Source organism: Ambystoma mexicanum, chromosome 11 (genome assembly GCF_040938575.1).
Source record: "Ambystoma mexicanum isolate Mex_15411 chromosome 11, UKY_AmexF1_1, whole genome shotgun sequence".
NCBI lineage: Eukaryota > Metazoa > Chordata > Amphibia > Caudata > Ambystomatidae > Ambystoma > Ambystoma mexicanum.
The window spans coordinates 1,365,879,135-1,365,899,466 of NC_090934.1; the positions used below are offsets into that span (position 1 = coordinate 1,365,879,135).

The 20,332-nt window shown below is 47.5% G+C and overlaps 1 protein-coding gene across 6 annotated transcripts in view; it reads right to left on the reverse strand.

The window, feature by feature from the left end:
- TJP1 (tight junction protein 1) overlaps positions 1-19,915 on the reverse strand; it is a 2,827,266-nt gene extending 2,807,351 nt beyond the window's left edge. For all 6 annotated transcript variants that reach the window (XM_069624936.1, XM_069624933.1, XM_069624931.1 and 3 more), the window contains exon 1: positions 19,492-19,915. In XM_069624936.1, coding sequence (XP_069481037.1) covers positions 19,492-19,900 — 409 coding nt within the window. In that variant the 5' untranslated portion in view covers positions 19,901-19,915. The remainder of the gene's footprint in view (positions 1-19,491) is intronic.
- Between the last annotated feature and the right edge of the window lie 417 nt (positions 19,916-20,332).

Genomic DNA, 20,332 nt, shown 5'->3' on the forward strand with positions numbered 1-20,332 from the left:
AAGCATCCCAACACACAGCTTAGGAGAGCTGCCCGCTTTCAGCAAGTCAACTCTTATCTGGGGTGGTGGATTCTTACATTCGGGTACAAGGCAGGGACCCCCCTTTCACCTATTGCTCAATAGCGCACAACTCTTTTCAAGAATCGTTTATATCCTCGTAGACGCCTCCCACCAGAGTGCGGTCCAAGAGTCCACGACAGAATCAATCCTGTGGTCAGACCATGACCATGTGAAGGTTAGCATGGAGGAATTCCCTACACATAAGCTAGAATCCAGGTGATCTTGAAACAACATGTTACTGAAAGACAATGCGCAAGCTCTAGTGGTACTAAAGGTGATTAGAGACTACTTCGATCTAAATGATAATGGAGAGGTGAAGGTCCAGAGAGTATTGGAGCCTTTAAAGCCACAGTAGAGGAGTGCTGACAGGAATGGGGGCCAGGAGGAAAAGAGAAAAAGTAGCAGAGGAGAATTCACTGAGGGGGAAAAGTGAAGCCTTACAGCCGGGAGGGAAGTTGAAATCCCAAATGCTCCCAGGGGATCTAAAAAAGCTCCAGGATTGCAAGGACAAATTAAAGGCCCTACTGGTTAGCCAGATGGAACGGAAGCTGGCCTTCCTTAAGCAGAAGTACATGGAAAGAGGACAGAAATCAGATACTATTTTGGCATGGCGACTTCAGGAGCAGAGAAATAATAGGAGAGCGGCGATGATTCGCCCTGTGAGAGGAATGCGGCTCCTAGAGGATGCCCACATCACGGAGGAGTTCAGACTTTACTATGAATCCTTCTACAACTCGGAGTACAAGGGAGATGGAACACAAGACAACCTGCCTTTCCCCAGCCTACCCCCAGACAAAGCGGCAACCTTGGAAGCACCTTTTTCAGAGCAAGAGATCATAGACAACATTGCTAGCATGAAGGGGGGTATGACCCCGGGGGAAGACGGCTTCAGTGTCTATTTTTATAAACAAGTTTGATCTACATTAGTCCCTTTCATGGCCAGACTATTTAACGAGTCAATGGTATCAGACTCCCTCACAAGGTCCATGCTATCAGCCATAATCGTGGTCATTCCAAAAGAGGGGAAGGATCCGTCTCAGTGCCAATCCTACCTCCCTATTTCCCTACTTAATACGGGCGTCAAAATTATGGCAAAGGTATTGGCTAATAGACTTAGTCACCTCATGACCTCTCTTGTTCACGGAGACCAGGTGGGATTGATCCCGGGCCGTCAAGGCGCAGACAACATGCGGAAGACGATTGACTTGATGCACGAGGCGGTACGCCAACAAACAAGGGCTCATCTGGTATCCATAGATTCGTAAAAAGCCTTTTGATCGGGTTGAGTGGGGCTATATGGGAAAAGTCCTGCAGAAAATGGGGTTTGGAGGGAACTTGAGGCGTTGGATCGCTGCTCTGTACATCTCCCCTATAGCTAGAGTGGCAGTGAATGGTAAGCTTGTCAGGATCACGGATTCCAAATCTGCAGTAAAAGCCATCCCACGGTTTTGCCCAGTCTTGAAAACGAAGTGCTTCTTTCATGCCTCCAGCATGTCCCCATTATGGGTTGCTTCATGGTTTCCTACGAGGTCACTTGCCTGCAAGCACGTGTTGCGTTCCAGCTGGGGTTTGTCAGGGAAACGCTGGAACACACGCGGGGCAAGCAGGAAGTACAGGAAGCACTTATCACGGCGTTACGCAGGATCAGCTGTTTAAAGGACTCGTTATGCCGCTTGCACTGGCTTCTGATTACAGCAAGTATTGCGCTTTGTGGATTTTGTTTATTGATTTCTTGGTTACCAGACATTGTGCCTTGTCCCCCGACCTCCGTTTTGCTCTGCCCTTTTTGCTCTGTCTAAACCCACTCGATGCTGACCCCTGCCTGTGACCTGAACTGTCTCGTCTTGTCCCTGGACCTGTTGTTTTTGCCCGTTGCTGACCTCTGCTCGTTTTCTGGATTGAGTTGTCTGCCATTTTGACTTTGGATACTTTGGCCTGTTTTTCGAATTTACCTGAACTACGGACTGCCTCCATGTAATGTCTCTATTACTCTTCAGTCATTGCCTGCCTTCGGTGAACCATAAAGACATTTATTTCTTTTCTCAAGTTGACTAATCCAGGATTCTACTGCAAGGATTAGGTGTTCGCTTGCCGGCGGGTACTGCGTCTATTTTTGGACATTGTATTGATTTTGGTGACTTTTGTTTGCAACAAGAACTCGCGGATGCGTGCTATCGGGAATAGGGTTAATTGGAACTGTTTTCATCCTGGAACCTGGACACGCTACCCATGCTGGTAAAGAACCTCTACTCCCTGAAGCCTGAACACAACTTTCACGCGGGTAAAATACTTTTGACCTTAGTAAGTAAATTCAGCTGTATTGGATTATTGTTTAGCAGATACTTATTTCTGGAGTTTTCTTTTGCCTTAAAGGGGAACTACTGGCCACTTGGCTCTCTTCTTGTTTCCAATTCCTGACTTGGTTTACTGAGGTGAGCATTGTTGTCTCTGGTGGGTTTTCAGTCCAATACTGCCTTTGGTGCGCTAACTGGAGAATTTTCCCTTGCAGTCAGGTGGTGTTCCTCCATGTCTTTCTCTTAATTGACTGCTCTGCTGTATTTATGTCAGGCAGAGTGGTACATTATTAGGAAGAACTCTTTTGGCATCTGGTCTGGTATAGACGTGACAGAGGAAGCTCTGACAACACTCTCCTCTCCCCTCCACCTCTCCAGAGGAACAAGGCAGGGATGTCCTATCTCTCCCCAGATTTATGCCCTGACCATGGAGCCCCTGGCCATTGCAATTAGGGAGAATGCGGGGATGATGGGAATACGATGTGGGGCAACCGACTTTAAGCTCTTTCTGTTTGCCAACGATATTCTCTGTTACCTAACGAATGTTGAAGCAGCCCTTCCAGAACTCCTCAACCAGATAAACAGATTTGGTAGCTTCTTGGGACTTAAAATAAACATATCTAAATCTAATGTTATGCCCATAGGAGAAGACGATCCCGCCACCAGAGGTAGGAGGACATTCTGTGGCATGAGAGTTGAAAACTTTGCCACGCCTTACCTGGGAATCAAATTGCCCAGCGACCAGTCAAAACTGAGGGAGGTGAACTTCCCCCCCACAAATGAAAAAATAAAGAAGGACCTGGCACGGTGGACTCCTCTTACGTTGTCATGGTTCGGACGCATGGTGACGGTGAAGAAGAACGCCCACTCCCACCTGCTTTACATGTTTACTCTGCTCCCTGTGTCCCTTCCACAGTCCTTCTTTGATAAATTAAAACCCATGATCAATATCTTTGTATGCCAGGGTAAAAGACCGAGAATCACATTCACAACCTTAACTCTCCCCAGAGACCAGGGCGGGTTTGGCTCTCCAGACCTCTCGCATTATTACAAGGCGACACAGCTGAAAGTCCTTCTGGAGCATCTGAGAGATGACCAAGGTACTTATTGGACCTATCTGGAAGATGTACATACGCACCCAAAAGAAGCCAGGTATCTACTGTGGTCCCAGAAGAAGGTGATTCCTGAAAAAATCAAGACCCACCCAAGCCTTGCAGTGCTCTGGATCCTATGGAAAAAAAAATAAGACAAACCTACACCTTTCCACTTGGCCATCCCCGTTGAGTTCAATATGGGGGGATCCCTTTGACTTGGGATGTAGGGGCTTCCACACCATGCCAATGTAGTCAGACAGGGGTCTGGAGAGAGTAGGCCAGCTTTTCCCAGGAGGAACCTTCATTGAATATGGACCCTTGAGTGAAATCCTGGGTAAAGACTTCATGTCTGTGTTTGAATATTTGCATCTAAAGGGCCTCATGTCCGATCCCAAATGGCTCCCAGAAATTTTGCAACCACTCACACCCCTCGAGAAAACTCTTAGCGAAGCCCCCGGGTGGAAGGGTATCCTATCCAGATAATACAATGTCCTGGTAACCTTGGAACTAGATGGCAACGAGTTTTAAACAATTCTGGGGGGAAAAAGTGGGGAGTCAAATCCCAGACACCACCTAGAAAGTGATTTACAGACTGATGTCCTCGGGTAACCTCTACACATCGGCAATGGAGCATAACTTTAAGCTGCTCTACTGCTGGAACCTGCCCCCATGAGATTGTCAAAGATGTTTCCGCTCTGTCCAAGGGATTGTGGTCTGGTGGGGTCGTGGTTCCATATGTGGTAGGAATCTCCAAAGGTGAGAGTATATTGGGCCGAGGTACTTAGTTGGATCAAAGACACAGTGCAAATTGCCCTGGGATTGGATCCTCTCGAGGTACTGCTGGGTGCCCCAGACATTGAAAACTGTGAGTTTAGACTACCAAAACTAGTAGAATCAATGTTGAGAGCGCAGAGAGTAACCCTGGCCCAAAACTGGAAGAACAAAGTCACACCATCAACAATCAAAACGAAATTATGGGACATCTATACATATGAAAAACTGGCGGCGATGGTCAATGACTGCGTGGAGTCATTCTCCCTTGATTGGGGTACCTTCATGCTGAAATGGGGATGCAGAAGTACAGGCCCGTGAAGGGGCCCCTGGTGTAAAAAGAAGTATTCAAGCTCAAGCCCTCTACCGGAGGAACTTATTGTTGAATGTAGGAGTCAACGTGTAGAACCCTTGCCTAGGCCCTGAGTGCCACCTGTGCCAAACTGCAATCTTATTTTCTCTTGTCACCTGAAGAGGTCACCATGTTTTTCCCTAATTATGTGAGGGGGCTGGGCAACAGGGTGGGGGAAAGTTGTGATTTTCTCTCTTGTTGACCTATGGTGCTTGTGTGCCTTTTCAAAAATGCTAATAAACATCAAAGTTTTTTTTTTAAATTACCACATTAGAATGCAGCAATCATTTTCAGGAAATGCAGAATCGATGATATAAATCCAGACAAAAAGATAGCATTTGAAAGCAGCAAGCGGATGCAGCACAAGTCAGCTGAGTAACTGGGAAAAGAGGTGAAATGCGACACTAGTAACTTATAGTGAGCTGATGGTAGTCACACAGTTAGGATAAGTTGGCAACAGCAGCAGAGACCAGACTAGAAGGAGAAATATCAGGAGGCAGAGGGGAGGTAGGAAGTTAGTGGTTTTGTTTCAGGGGAGAATGCAACATGGAGGTTGCAGGGAGAGAGGTAGGAGCAGGCATGTGCGAGCGAGGATCAGGTAGCAGAAGAGGGAGGAGGTGCTCATGGTGCGCTTACCGACAGGGGGGCAAAAAATCATCAGAGGCAGCCGGATGAATCAAGATGCAGGGTGGCACAGCACGGGGGCCACTGCAGCCACTGCTGGACAGGCCAGACAGGGGCTTTGTAGTGGGGCCTTGCAGAGGTGGCCGGCGTTCGCCTGCTGGCTCCCTCAATTGGCCAGAAAATATCAAATGCAGCCAATCACAATGCGGCGGGCACCGGGCTCAACGAATGCTGAATGCAGCTCATAAAGGGGGCAGCCATCTTATTGTGTTTAAAAAACTATTTTCACATAAGTCCATGTGGGCCTATCTGCATGATGAGGCGGCATTGGAGGCATCCGAGGATTTTGGGATTAATTCTTCTGAGATAGCAGGCAGGGGAGTTGTATACAGTCACCGGTCTGCGGGCAAGATGTGATAGCCAAACAGGGGTCTTGGAAGTGGGCCTTGCAGAGGGGACGGCGTTCAAAGAAGAGTGCAAGAAGACTACAGAAAAGACAATAGGGATGAAAATACTACTGGATGTATGGGCAAAGGCAGACAGAGAGACACAGACTTTCACCGTACTACAGTCTCACTTACAGCAATGTCCCCTTTTCCCTCCAGGGACAAGGTTGTCATTTCCCCCAGATCTACACAATTACACGGGACGATGGTTATGGTGCAGGTCCGACGGAACAGAGACTGCAGCCATATGACCTGGAGTTTGGATGAACAAGTGAATTACTATGGTCATCTGGGAGGAGTTGTGACAGTATGATTCCCAAAGCCATATGTTAACAAGGAAAACATCCAAGGTGGTGGTCTATATATATCGACCATAGGAGGGATTGAAGAGGGAGACATGAATGTGGCCCTCGTTGCAGCGGCCCCCCCTCATCTCAACATCACAGAAACGAGAGATGTACATCGTTCCTGGCCCCTTCCTCCCCATCACTGATGTACAGCAGATGTGAGAAACGTTATTGACTCAGACAGCGATTTAGACCGCATCCTGATGACATTGTTGAATAGATATGTTTGCAGTCGATGGAGCAAGTAGCCTGACTGTAACCACGCAGAAGGCTGATTACGTGACGACTAAGACTATGGCATAGATGTGTTAGACATGAAGCACATATGCATTCCTGCATGAAGCTACGCACACACTTCGATTAAATTGCTTTTAGACATGAAGAACAAGCTTATGACTCACTTAGATAGAGGACAGACACACCTTTGCTATGCAGTAACCGCATATTGCACAAGAATACATATAGACTGCTTGCTGACGCTTAAGGCAACTAACATGAGCAGCCATGTAAATAAAGATGGAAGCCACAGCCCCATTGAAATGAATGGAAGGCGCTGAAAGGGCTTGAGAAGGCAGAGAGACCTGACACGCAGATTTCTCAGACGGGCGCAGACCAGGCTGTCAGTGCATCTATTGTGCACAGCCTTGCCAAGGACACAGAAGGAGAGAAAGTTGCAGAACAAGTCAGCTGAGTAACTGGGAACAGAGGTGAAATGCAACACTAGTAACTTATAGTGAGCTGATGGCAGTCACGTGGTTAGGATAAGTTGGCAACAGTAGCAGAGGCCAGACTAGAAGGAAAAATATCAGGAGGCAGAGGGGAGGTAGGAAGTTAGTGGTTTTGTTTCAGGCGGGAATGCAACATGGAGGTTGCAGGGAGAGAGGTAGGAGCAAGCATGTGCAAGCGAGGATCAGGTAGCAGAGGAGGGAGGAGGTGCTCATGGTGCTCTTACCAGCGGGGGGGGCAAAAAATCATCAGAGACAGCCAGATGAATCAAGATTCAGGGTGGCGCGGCACAGGGGCCACTGCAGCCACTGCTGGTCAGGCAAGACAGGGGCCTTGTAGGGGGTTCTTGGAGAGGTGGCTGGCGTTCGCCTGCTGGCTCCCTCAATTGGCCAGAGAATATCAAATGCGGGCAATCGCAATGCGGCGGGCACCGGGCTCAACAAAGGCTGAATGCAGCTCATAAAGTGGGCAGCCATCTTATTGTGTTTAAAAAACTATTTTCACATAAGTCCATGTGGGCCTATCTGCATGATGAGGTGGCATTGGAGGCATCCGAGGATTATGGGATTAATTCTTCTGAGATAGCAGGCAGGGGAGTTGTATACAGTCACCGGTCTGCGGGCAAGATGTGATAGCCAAACAGGGGCCTTGTAAGTGGGCCTTGCAGAAGGGGACGGCGTTCGAAGAAGAGTGCAAGAAGACTACAGAAAAGACAATAGGGATGAAACTACTACTGGATGTAGAGACAAAGGCAGACGGAGAGACACAGACTTTCAACGTACTACAGTCTCACTGACAGCAGTGTACCCTTTTCCCTCCAGGGACAAGGTTCTCATTTCCCCCAGATCTACACAATTACATGGGACAATGGTTATGGTGCAGGCCCGACGGAACAGAGACTGCAGCCATATGACTTGGAGTTCGGATGAACAAGTGAATTACTATGGTCATCTGGGAGGAGTGGTGGCAGTATGGATCCCAAAGCCATATGTTAACAAGGAAAACATCCAAGGGTGTGGTCTATATATATCGACCAGAGGAGGGATTGAAGAGGGAGACATGAATGTGGCCCTCGTTGCAGCAGTCCCCCTCATCTCGACATCACAGAAACGAAAGATGTACATTGTTCCTGGCCCTTTCCTCCCCATCACTGATGTACCACAGATGTGAGAAAGGTTTTTCACTCAGACAGCGATTTAGACCGCATCCTGATGACATTGTTGAACAGATATGTTTGCAGTCGATGGAGCAAGTAGCCTGACTGTAACTGCGCAGAAGGCTGATTACGTGACGACTAAGACCATGAAATAGATGTGTTAGACATGAAGCACATATGCATTCCTGCATGAAGCTACGCACACACTTCGATTAAATTGCTTTTAGACATGAAGACCATGCTTATAACTCACTTGGATAGAGGACAGACACACCTTTGCTATGCAGTAACTGCATGTTGCACAAGAATACATATGGACTGCTTGCTGACGCTTAAGGCAGCTAACATGAGCAGCCATATAAATAAAGATGGAAGCCACAGCCCCATTGAAATGAATGGAAGGCACTGAAAGGGCTTGAGAAGGCAGAGACCTGGAATGCAGATTTCTCATAGGGGCACAGACCAGGCTGTCAGTGCATCTATTGTGCATAGCCTTGCCAAGGACACAGGAGAGAACGTTTCAGATTAGCAGAAGAGATAGGACACCTGCAAGTGGAAAAGCTGAAAATCCTCATAAATGCAAGTAGGAAAATTATGTTTGTGGTCCCTAAACTCGTGACTTGAACCTGAAAAACAAAGCGTATTTATTCAATCCAGATGGGGACAGCTGTTCCCATCCAACCAAAGGCAAATGATACAAAAGTAATATCAGGTTCAATGCCTAATGTTCTGTCTCAAGGCCTAGAGGATGAGAGATGGTAACTTGTTGGGTACATGCAGCACCTCTGGGGCTATTCTCACCACCTTGAATAGTTGCTCATGGGCTGGTAACTTTCAAAAGTGCCATGGCTGAGAAGACCCCCTTGAACCAATTCTCGCTCACCTCCCACGCTCTCTTACGCTTTGTTGCACGGTCCAATGACAGCTTACTAACCTGACATATTTGTAGTTGCAAAATTTAGGAGGGAGTCAACCAATAGGGTTACTAACCCCATTTACATCCTATATGTAATCTACCTCACTAACCAATCACATGTTACCTTAGGGTTTTGCAATGTATCATTCATTTTGTCACATCACATCAGTCTAAATGTTCGTGACGAGCCTGAGAGTGACGAGAAAGTATTGGAGAATTGCGTTTTGTCCATAACTTGATCCCTGTTTTCGAAAGCTTTCAATAAACAGTAATATTTGTCATATGTTTGGAGTCTTCCGTTTTTCAGTGTGGGTTTTTCTCATGGCTCAGTTCCTGTTGCTTGTAATTGGGGACATTAACAATTCCTCGCCTTACTTCAAGCCCATCCTTGATACCATTTACCTATAGGTGGTCTTTCAAACTGAGACCTTATCTTGAGAATTGAAATAATTGATTGTTAACTGAAACTGTGTTGTAAGTTTTATCATTGCTCCAAATCCCTACACTTCTAAGAAAGGGAACAGGAGGCAAACACTCAGAGGAGGGCACTTTATAGCAGAGCTTGATAACCAGAGGGAAACTCCAATAGTTAGCAGTTCAGGAATGACTAAAGCTAGTGTGTTTTCAGAGTTGAGCATTATTTGTCCCTGTAAAAACATTCTAAGTGCCCTTTTCAAATAGGAACATTTAGAATCCTGCTTCTGCCTAAGAATTTCTTTTATTCCTTGTGATGAACAAGTTACTTACCAACTGGTAACGTTCTTTCGATTGGATGTTCCTCCAACGTATTCCTCATCTTAGAGGTATTCCATCCAGCTTTGCTGCTATTCGGAGATTTTTTCGGCAGAGGGCGCCGTGCGTCGATGTCGTCGAGTCGATGGTCCCTCGAAGGCCTCCATCGAGGGTGACGTCATCGGGTGTATAAGTAGCATGCGCGGCGCCCGTTGGCCTCAGTTCTGTTTTTCCTTTTTCACCTTTGATTTTGTACTGTGTAGATTGTGCCGGCAGACAGGTAACCGCCTTGCGAGAGTTGAGTTGCCAATAACCCGGAAAAAATCTACAGAGGGGTAGGCTGGGAGGGCGATGACGAATACGTTGGAGGAACATCCAATCGAAAGAACGTTACCAGTTGGTAACTTGTTCTTCGAGTGGATTGTGTCCTCCAACGTATTCCTCATCTTAGATAGACTCCCAAAGCAGTATCGATAATTTCTCTGGAGGAGGGTTTAGATTTTTCAGTGCCCTTATATGGCTGACTATAGTACTGCTTTACCAAAATTCAGCTCCTTAGTCTGGGAAGCATCCAGACTATAGAATTTTGAAAAGGTGTGCAGTGAAGAACAAGTTGCTGCTTCACAAATAGACCTTATTGGAACACCTCTTTGAAGGGCTGTCGAAGAGGCGATGCCTCTGGTGGAATGAGCCCTTAACACTTCTGGTGGGTCTTTTTGTGCTAATCTGTAGCATTCTGAAATGCAAAGCACAATCCAGCGTGATATTGTCTGTTTTGTCACTGATTGACCCAATTTCCTTGCGGTGTAGCCGATAAACAGTTGGTTGTCCACTCTAAGCTTGGAAAGCCTAGAGATGTAAAAGCTTAAAGCTCTTTTTGGATCCAACCTGTGTAATCTTTCCTCCTCCTTAGTAGGATAAGGTGGAGGATAGAATGCGGGTAGAACAATTTTCTGACTTAAATGAAAATCAGATACTACTTTAGGTAAAAATGAGGGTTTAACCCTCAATACAACTCTGTCCTTATGGAACACAGTATAGGGTGGCCCAGAAGACGGTGCCTGCAATTCGCTCACTCTTTTTGCAGATGTTAAAGCAACTAGGAAAGCAGTTTTCCATGTCAGTAATCCTAATGGACAAGTTTTTAAAGGCTCAAAAGGAGCACGCATTACGAATTTTAGAACCAGATTGAGATCCCAAATTGGCACTTGGAATGGGTAAGGAGGAAACACATTAGTGAGTCCCTTTAAGAATTGCACTACCAAAGGAATTTTAAAATAGGAGCATTCTTCCAACGAGCGCTTGAAGATGGAAAGCGCTGCAAGATAACCTTTAATGGTTCCAACATTTAGACCGCTATGCTAGGGACAAGAGGAAGGACAGTACTTCTGGAAGAGAACATAGAAAAGGATCGACATTCTTTTCTCTGCACCAGTTGCAAAACTTCCTCCAACAGCAACGGTATAGAGATTTTGTTGCTGGCCTTCTTGCCGAAAGCAGCACCTCCATGACATCATCTGGAAGGTCAAAATCCTTGTATCTCAGTCTTTCAGATACCAAGCATGAAGGTTGAGAGTTTTGACCTCTGGATGGAGAACCTGACCCTCCATTTGTGAGAGAAGCTCCTCTCTCTGAGGGAGACGTACTGGGGGACAGATGGACATGTCTAGAAGGTCCGAGTACCACGTTCTCCTGGCCCAATCCGGGGCAATTAGGATCATGTGGTTCCGAACTGTCTCAGTCTCCTGATGACCTGAGGAATGACGGGAATCGAAGGGAACGCGTACAATAGTGGGAAATTCCACTCCACCACGAACACGTCTTCCAGGGCTCCTCTCGGGGGAAATTCCCTTGAGCAATACCTTTCGCACTTCCGGTTGATTCCGGTCGCAAATAGGTCTACTTGAGGGTTTCCCCAAAGGGTGAAGATCTCTTGAATTACTTCCTGAGCCAGTTCTCATTCATGGGACACCGTGCTGTGCCTGCTCAGAGCATCTGCCGTCATATTCTCCTCCCGGCTAGATGGACTGCCGTTAAAGAGATTCCTTCCTGAATTGCCCAATACCAGAGCTGCATTGCCTCTCTGCACATAGGTAGTGCCCCTACACCTCCTCTTTTGTTTAGATAATGCATGGCCACTGTGTTGCCTGTCATTATCAGGATATTTTTTCCCCTGACAGATGGCAGGAAAGCTTTCAGCGCTAGTCTGATTGCTCTCAGCTCTAAAAGGTTGATGTGTAGTTTGGACTCCGATGGAGACCAACGACCGCTGATTCTCAGATCATTGGCATGAGCCCCCCACCCCATGATTGAGGTGTCCGTCACTACTGTGATCTCTGGCCATGGTTGCCAAAAAAGTTCTCCTTTTAGGATGTTCTCTGTACAAGTCCACCATAGAAGACCTTGTCGAACCTTGTTCCGAATCTGGAGAAGATCCGTCATTTGACCTGAGAACTGGGACCACTGAGTCTTTAGAGCCCATTGAAGGGATCTCATCCTCAAACGTGCCTCTGGCACCAGGAAGATACAGGATGCCATGAGGCCGAGCAACCTTAAGAAGTCATAGGCCTGGAGATTTTGGGCATTTTGGAATTTGGAAACCATCTGAAGAATGTCTTGAGCCCTCGACTTGGGAGGCGAGCTCTTTCCCAAGGATATGTCTAATACAGCTCCTATGTACTGGAGCTGTTGGGAAGGTGTCATTTGAGACTTCTTGAAATTTAGGGAGAAGCCCAGTTTGTGGAGGAAGTGGCAAGTGACTTTCAGATGATCCAGTGCTTGTTCGGCAGAACGTGTCCTGATCAACCAATCATCCAGGTAGGGATAGACGTGAATCCCCCCTCTCCTGAGGTGCGCTGCCACCACTACCATTAACTTGGTGAAGACCCTAAGGTCTGGAGGTCAATCCGAATGGCAGGACTTGAAACTGATAGTGTGAGTCGCCAACTACGAACCTCAGATATTTTCTGTGCTTGAGATGAATCGGCACATGAAAATAAGCATCCTGGAGGGCCAATGACACCAACCAGTCCTGAAGTTGAAGGACCTGAAGGATCTGAGAAAGGGTAACCATCTTGAACTTGTCCTTCCTGAGGAACTTGTTCAAGTTTCTTAAATCCAAGATGGGTCTCAATCCTCTGTCCTTTTTGGGGATCAAAACATACGGGGAGTACCACCCCTTGTTCTTCTCCGCTGCAGGTACTGGTTCTATAGCACCTTTCTCCAGCAGGATTAGAACTTCCTGCTGTAGGAGCGGGTCTGAAAACTTCAAAGGGTGTCTCCCTGGTGGATTGCTTTGATGTTGCGTTAGAAAAGGAAGGCAGTAACCTTGGGCTATTATTTCTAGAGCCCAAACATCTGAAGTAATGGCTCGCCATTCTTGCAGATGCTGTGACAGCCTGCCTCCAACAGGTGTCTTGTGATGCAAGTCCTCAAAGTGGTTTTGTGGCGGTTGCTGCAGCCACTGATGGCAGAGAGGCTGTAGCTGTAGCTGGCTTTGCACGTTTTGCTCGTCCACCACGAGTTGCCTTTCTCTGGCCCCTTTGACTGGCCATTCCTCTCGCCTTTCCCTATGAGGAGTAGTAACGATAGGATCATCCCCTCCACGATTGTCCTGGCACACGAAAAGGCTGAGGTTGCCTAATAGCAGCCCCTAAAGATTTGGCAGCTGCTTTGGAAGTCTGTAACCTCTCAAGGCTCTCGTCAGCCTTGCTGCCAAAAAGGTGAGACCCGTTAAAAGGCATGTTCAGAAGGCGGTTCTGTCCGTCCCGTGCAAAACCCGACTTCCGGAACCACGCAAATCTGCACATTACCGTGCTAGTGGCTTACACTATCCGCAGTGTCCAATCCAGATTGAAGGGATTCCTGCATGGCTTCCTTTCCATCTCTAACGATGGCTAGGAACCCTTCCCTTTCGTCCCCTTCTAGTATGTGCTCCGGCGCCATTGCGATGCACTCCCACAGAGTGTACGAAAACTTTGCCAAGGCACATGTGGAGTTGGCAGATTTTAAAGCCATACTCCCAGCTGAAAATACCTTCCGTGCCCAGCGATCCACATGCTTATCGTCCCTGTCTGGAGTGATAGAAGGGTACGCAAGTTTGTTAGAAGCTGTGGCTGCCTGTATGACCAGACTCTCAGGAGTGGGATGTTTGGACAGATAGCCGGGGTCGCTACTGGCAGGGCAGTATTTTGAGGTGAGGGATTTATTTACCGGAGGAATAGAATCCGGAGTTTCCCAATTTTTGGCCACTCTATTTTGCAGGGCTACATGAAAGGGTAGTACTGGGTCTTCGGTGGGACCATGGTCCAATATATCTGTCAAATCATCCTGGATGAATTGGGCTGATGGTCTAGCCCATCCTAAGTAATCTACTACCTACGTCATTAACTGACGGTATGATGGGCTGGCATGCTCTGCTGGTTCTGGTCTGCCAAAGTCATTTTCAGAAGATGTGTCAATGCCACTTGCATTGTGTAATGATTCCACCAAGTCCCGCATTCTGCTTTCTTCTGAAATCAGGCATTCTGGGACATTTGGGGTGCCATATTCTAGCCCAAAAGGTACATTCTCCTCATCAGATCTGTCCTGTTCCTCATAAATTGAGGTCAGGGACTTCAAAAACTCCTTCCTAGGGAGAGACTTGAAAACCTTCTCTGGGAGAGGAGGAGGAAGAGGTGTATTATATTACAGGTCTTGTAACCCTGTCTTTCCCTTTTTCTGGCAGGCCTGGCTTAGCTGGAGCCTATCGCGCTGAGGGCTTTGGGGTCGACGTCGACAAAGGCGTCAATGACGTTGACGAAATAGTGGTCGTCGACGGAGCCTGCTTCGAGGGCGTCGAGGAACTCTTCGAAGATTTGCCCTTCGAGGTGCGTTGGGTCTCGGACAGCTTTGGTGACCTCGAGCGGTCAACTCGACTCGAGCGGTCCTTTTTCGCTCGGTGTCCTGGAAGGTTCTCTATCCTTCCTTTTTCGATCACCCGGGCTCGAGGGCGCGCGAGTGTCGGAGCGATGATGCTCCCGGCCGGCTTCCGAAGAAGGCGCGGATCGAGGCTTTGCTTTCTCAAACACCTCCATCATTTTGACCCTGAATGCTTCCCACTCTTCGGAGGACGACTGTTTCGTGGGGCATTTCATTCTTTTTGGGGACTTGTCTGAGGACGAGGTGGAGGGGGACCTGTGGCGTCGTTTCTTCGATTTTTTTCGTCGAAGACAACGAGCGATGGGAATCGCTTCGGGACCTGGACCGATGCCTTTCGCGTCGAGGAGATTTCTTCTCACCGGACCTCAACTCGACGCTAGAGGCTTTATGGTCAGGTTTGCCACCTAGCTGTAGCTTTCCCCTCCTTTCTCACAGGACCTTCCCCGTCATCGCCTGACACTTCGTACAGGCCTCCATGTCGTGTCCTTCTCCGAGGCACCACAAACACTCTCGGTGCGGGTCTGTGATCGACATTTTTGAACCGCACGACTTGCACTTTTTGAAACCCGTTCTCGGGGTCGTGGTCTGTGTCGATGACGAGGACATATTCGATTATTTACTATTTCTTCACAGAGCTCGAGGTGCGCCGAATCTCCGAAGCAACGTATACTGTGGAAAAACGGAACTGAGGCCAACTGGCGCCACGCGTGCTACTTATACACCCGATGACGTCACCCTTGACGGAGGCCTTCGAGGGACCATCGACTCGACGACATCGACGCACGGCACCCTCTGCTGAAAAAATTTCCAAAGACCAGCAAAGCTGGATGGACTACATCTAAGATGAGGAATACGTTGGAGGACACAAACCACTCGAAACATTGTTACTTTGTTTCTGGAACCACAAAGGAAGCTAAACAATAGATGTTGGTGTAGACCAGTGACAATGCCCGGCCTCCACCCTAGAGCCTTAAGAAAATCCTTTAGTCGGAAAATAACACTGTGGGTGAACAACGAGATCAAGCAGTCAACCTGAAACCATGTGATCCTTGTTAGAGAACTTAAAGTAAAGCTACTCCTCAAGACATCTGTGACTACTCCAAGACAGTTGACTAGTGAGATGATCAGATGCAAATGTTTCCTTTTTACATTTTCGACTTCTAAAGTCCGATCCATGCTTCAGTCTAGATACTGCTACCATTGCTGCCTGTGGACTTGTCTTGTGTTGATGCTGCTGGTACCACCCAGAGTGAGGACCAACCCACCTACCTAGACCTGAGGAGGAGGTCATGTGATCTATCACATGACCTTCAAAGACCGTTTTCCTTAGACACCTCTGTGCTCTCCTCCATCACCGCAGCTGTCAGGTGCTTGCCTTTCGTCCCTGCTACTCGGACCTTGCGGAGTGAGGTCCCACCTGCATGCCGGGACCTAATGAGTGGGTTTAAAAACAAACCATGTGACCTATTGTTCTTCTTCCTCAGAGAGCTCCATGTTCTCTTTTCCATCACCACGGCTACCTGGTGACCCCCCAGTCTCAAAAAGGTTTGCTGGGTGGCCAACACTGGTAGAGGAATTGTGGTGATGAGGAGAAAGAACCTGACGGACGAAATGAGGGCTTGGTTGTAAAACTCCACAGGAACAAGTCAAGGATACGAAAATGGGTGGTTGGGGCCTTTTGCTGGGATCACAGCAGCCAGCAACACACCAATGATGGTTGCACGTATTTTTATTGCGGCTATTTTCACAGCAGCTATTTCAACCGTGGTGTTTTCACCGCTGCCGTTTTTCTTTTTTAATGGGGCTTTCCTCAATCCTCCATCCAACCCACCCCCACCACCTCACCCTGCCACGCCCCACCCCCAAATCTCCTACCCAAACACACAATACATATATATCTTTTTTTTTTCAAATGACCAAAAACGGCCGTTGCAAAAACACCACAGTGACAATAGGCACGATCAAAACATGGTAACCGCCGATAATGAATGACGTTGTGAGGTGCAGGGCGTGGGCATGGAGCTTGATTTTGAAATAGTGGTCTACTCAGATGGGCTGCATCTACTGATGAGGGCTGAGCATGAGTGAAGTAGCTTCACACATGGTTAACTCTTTGGTTGCCTCTTAGGAGCACAGAGTCTACGCAGGATCCTAAGTTGATTTAGGCCAAACTGGTTTAACACCCCGAGCACCTCTCTGTCATGGTTCATCTGCATCCTCTTTCCCCACAATTCTTCTTTACCCCATTTCATAACCTCTTGCGTGTCGATCAGCGAAGTCTCCCGAAAATGCCACTGGTGGTATCAGATGCTATACACTATGGCTAAGGGGACTTGTTACACTTTAGTTGTAGTGCATGCAGGGTTTATTCAACAGCACATAAGAAAGGCTGGCATAAGAGAACAAAGGATAGATAATTCTCTATAAAAAGAATGGGGTGCAATGGAAACAAGCATTCGGTAGGGGACTTGGAATGGCTTGACATTGAAGGGACAACAGAAGCTCTTTGATATTATCTCCCTAAAGTGAAGTCATTTTTGATCCCAGATCATGCTCCGTAGCGTGGATCTCCTGAAACAAATGTACCAGCGCAAGGATCACCCATCGGCAGAGGCGTTGCTAGGAGGCACCAGGTCTTTTGGTTGTAGCCGCGGATAGAAGTTTGGGTGTAACAACCAAAGAGGCTAGCTAGCCCCCTGTCCCGACAGTCCCATAATTTGCATAGCCCCGGATCTTTTCCAGACCTAGCGACACCCCTGCCCATCGGTTTTTAGTTCTGGAACTTTTTCACTTTTATCATTTAAAATAGAAGTGGGTCAGACAAAAAAATGCAAACCTCCTTCTCCGACTCTGCGTGGCCTGAGGCGGAGAACCATCCAGAGGGATGTCTTCCCAAAGATTTAATGATAAAGAACAATTACGTTCTTCTGGTTTAAACTTATTTTATTAACTACAATATGCCACAAAAGATAATTGTAAGTGTTATGAAAATTAAACTCCTGGGTGGTATTACTGCTTTGTAATTGTGATCAATTTTGTACATTGTGTGCTAAGTTATATGAATGGATGTCTTACTGTCTGTTTTAACAGTTGGATGAATTATATTTTCAAGCTGTCCATGTTGTATTTAAGATTTTGTATTAACTTGCATATATCTAACAAACAGATAACATATGAATGCAGGGCCTCATGGCAAGTGGATGGCACTGCTTCCAAAGTAACTCTCTGAAGAACCCGATCAATACAAAAAGGACACAAAATACCAGGTGCCCAGCAAACCCTGACCAAGAAGGAAAAGAGAGGAATGAGGAGGGGGGCAGGGTCAAACCTTTGATTCATACGATAAGACGAGTACTATTCTTACATATACATCACCGTGACAGGATAATGACACACCCTGTCTATGTCCATAATGGGCGTTGGACCGTGTCCTCTGGTTAAGAAGGTCCCCTTCCACAAATCACGCAGAGCGCTTCCAGTATATAAGCTCCCCTAGGGGAGGGATCCACACGGCAGCACCATCTTGGATGTTCATGGGCAGGAGGACCCTGCAGATGCCTCTTTGGGAGGGCCCACCGTTTGGCATGGAGGTATGCAGGGCCTTGGTCCCTGAATGGGCTAGTGGGTGCCAGGGAGGCCCGGACCACATGATGAGATGACAATGGCATTCTCACAGCACTCTGTGGCTGCACAGTGGTGGGACACCGGGAATTAAGTTCTCAATAATCAGCTTCCCTGCCTGCTTCCTGTTTGCGTGCAGAGAGGCACTGTGTAAGAGAAGCCAAGCAAGCCCGAGGAACAGTGCGGAGAAAAGATACATCCAAAATAGAAGTGGTTGTGTGCGTGGGTGAGGTGAGGGGGAGATGCAGAGGTAATGGAGCAAGTTTGAGGGCAGTCAGAGCCACATGGGGCAGAAGTGGGTCACTGTGAGTCACAAGAGGGCAAAACATAGGGCATGGCCACCACATGGCACATGGAACAGAACTGAGCAAGGAGAGCGACATGGGATAGAACTGGAACATCAAGGAGCAAGGAAATGTGCATGATAGTGAATAGTGAAAGCAGGCATTTTATTTTGACAATGGGCTCATGGTTTTCTTTGAGTGCATGCAACATGGAAATATGTTTTACAGCGGAAATGCTGCCATATATTGTTGAGAAACCCCTTTTTATCTTATGTAAGGCCAAGCAGCATAGCAATGCGTTTTACAGCACTTACCATATTTTCCTCGTGATATTTTTGCCGTTGGCATTTTTGTTCTGGTGTTTTCAGCACGGCCATTTTCGATGAGTTAAAAAATATATTTGTGTTGTGCGTTTGGGGTAGGGGTTGATGGGAGTGGGTGGCAGGGTGCGTTATAGATGGTTTGGGGGTAATCCCGCCTCAAATAAAGGAAAATGCAGCAAAAAACGGATGCAGTGAAAACACCACAGCAAAAATGCCAACTGTAAAAAAAGCTGCGAGGAAAGGGCAGAAAACCATTTTACAGTGGCTGTGCTGGCATATCTTGTTCGAACAAGCCCCGTGATTTTATTTGGGCACAAACAATACTGGAATGAGCAGAACTGCACACATTGTTGAGACAGGCATCATGAGCTTCTTTGGGCACAAGAATCCTGAAAATGCGCTTTACAGTGGCAAGACAGACATATGCTGATAAAACAGTCCTCGTGCACTGATTTGGGCACAGCCTGCATGAAAATGTGTTTTGCGAAATAATCCAGTATTTTATTGGTGACTCTCATCTATTGGATTATTCTGTGTCATCTACAGAACAAACTCATTGCACGGATTGTTGCTTAATTTCTCTGAAAGGTATACTGTAAAATACACCCTTTCCTCCCATTGTTTAAAAAATAGTGTGTGGGGAAAGGGGCACATCGAGATTGATCTGGCATGTGAATGTAGCTGCTGTAGATTTCATGAGAAATCTTAATCAGATCTTGAACGCTGCCTTGAAACACGTTCTCTTTCATTACGCTTAATTAACAAGACACTGAAGACACATTGAAATGACATCATAAGATCACACAGTGGCATCTCAGGCCTCACCTTGGCAGTCAAGCAGGAAGCCCGAGAGCAAATGGGGCGAGATTTCCTCGACAACGGAGCAAAAAGCACAAAAGGCATGGGGCCCTTTCAGCGCCAGCTTGTCCAGAAGGCACTCGGCTCTCTTCCTGCAAGAGTCCTGCGCCACAATCTCCTCGTATTCCTGCAGGGAAAAGACGTTCTCATACACCAAGTGGGACAGCACCCGGTGGACGTCCAGCTCCCCTAGCATCTTCTCCCGGTGGTTATTGAGCACGACAGAAGCCCCCCTCTTCCTGTCACCATTTTCCTTCCTAGCTGGCCTAGCCAGGTTATAAAACCAGGCGGTGGCGGTCCTGCCGAACATGGCAGCGCCTGAATCCCAGGCGCAGAACGCCACCTCTGCATTAACCTCGGTGGGCAGTGCACTCATCCTGTGCAGGGACCGGGCACAAATGCATAGTGATGGCTGCGATTCTTCCAGCTCTGCTGGGATGCGAAGGGCCCCCGGTGCACGCAGGCGGGGATGCACGACGGCTCAGCGCCTGCGGCCACTGACCTAAGCCGATTACTTGGCACTAATCAGCCCCTTGGAACCGTTCACTTCGCCTCAGGCTCACACACATTAAGGAAACTGCCAATTGCCGCAACTGCCACATGGTGTTTAACTGAATGATCCGTGCTCCCCCAGAGACATACATGCACACGGAGTGTGCACGCCATGTTGTTTTGTATTGTACAAAACGCAGCTGAAACACCAACTAACACTTTCTTTTTTCGGAGGCATATGTATTATAAAGCACATTTTATAGTTCTATGTTTTTGTCAACGTATTAATGATGGAACCGAGGTCACTGACCCAATC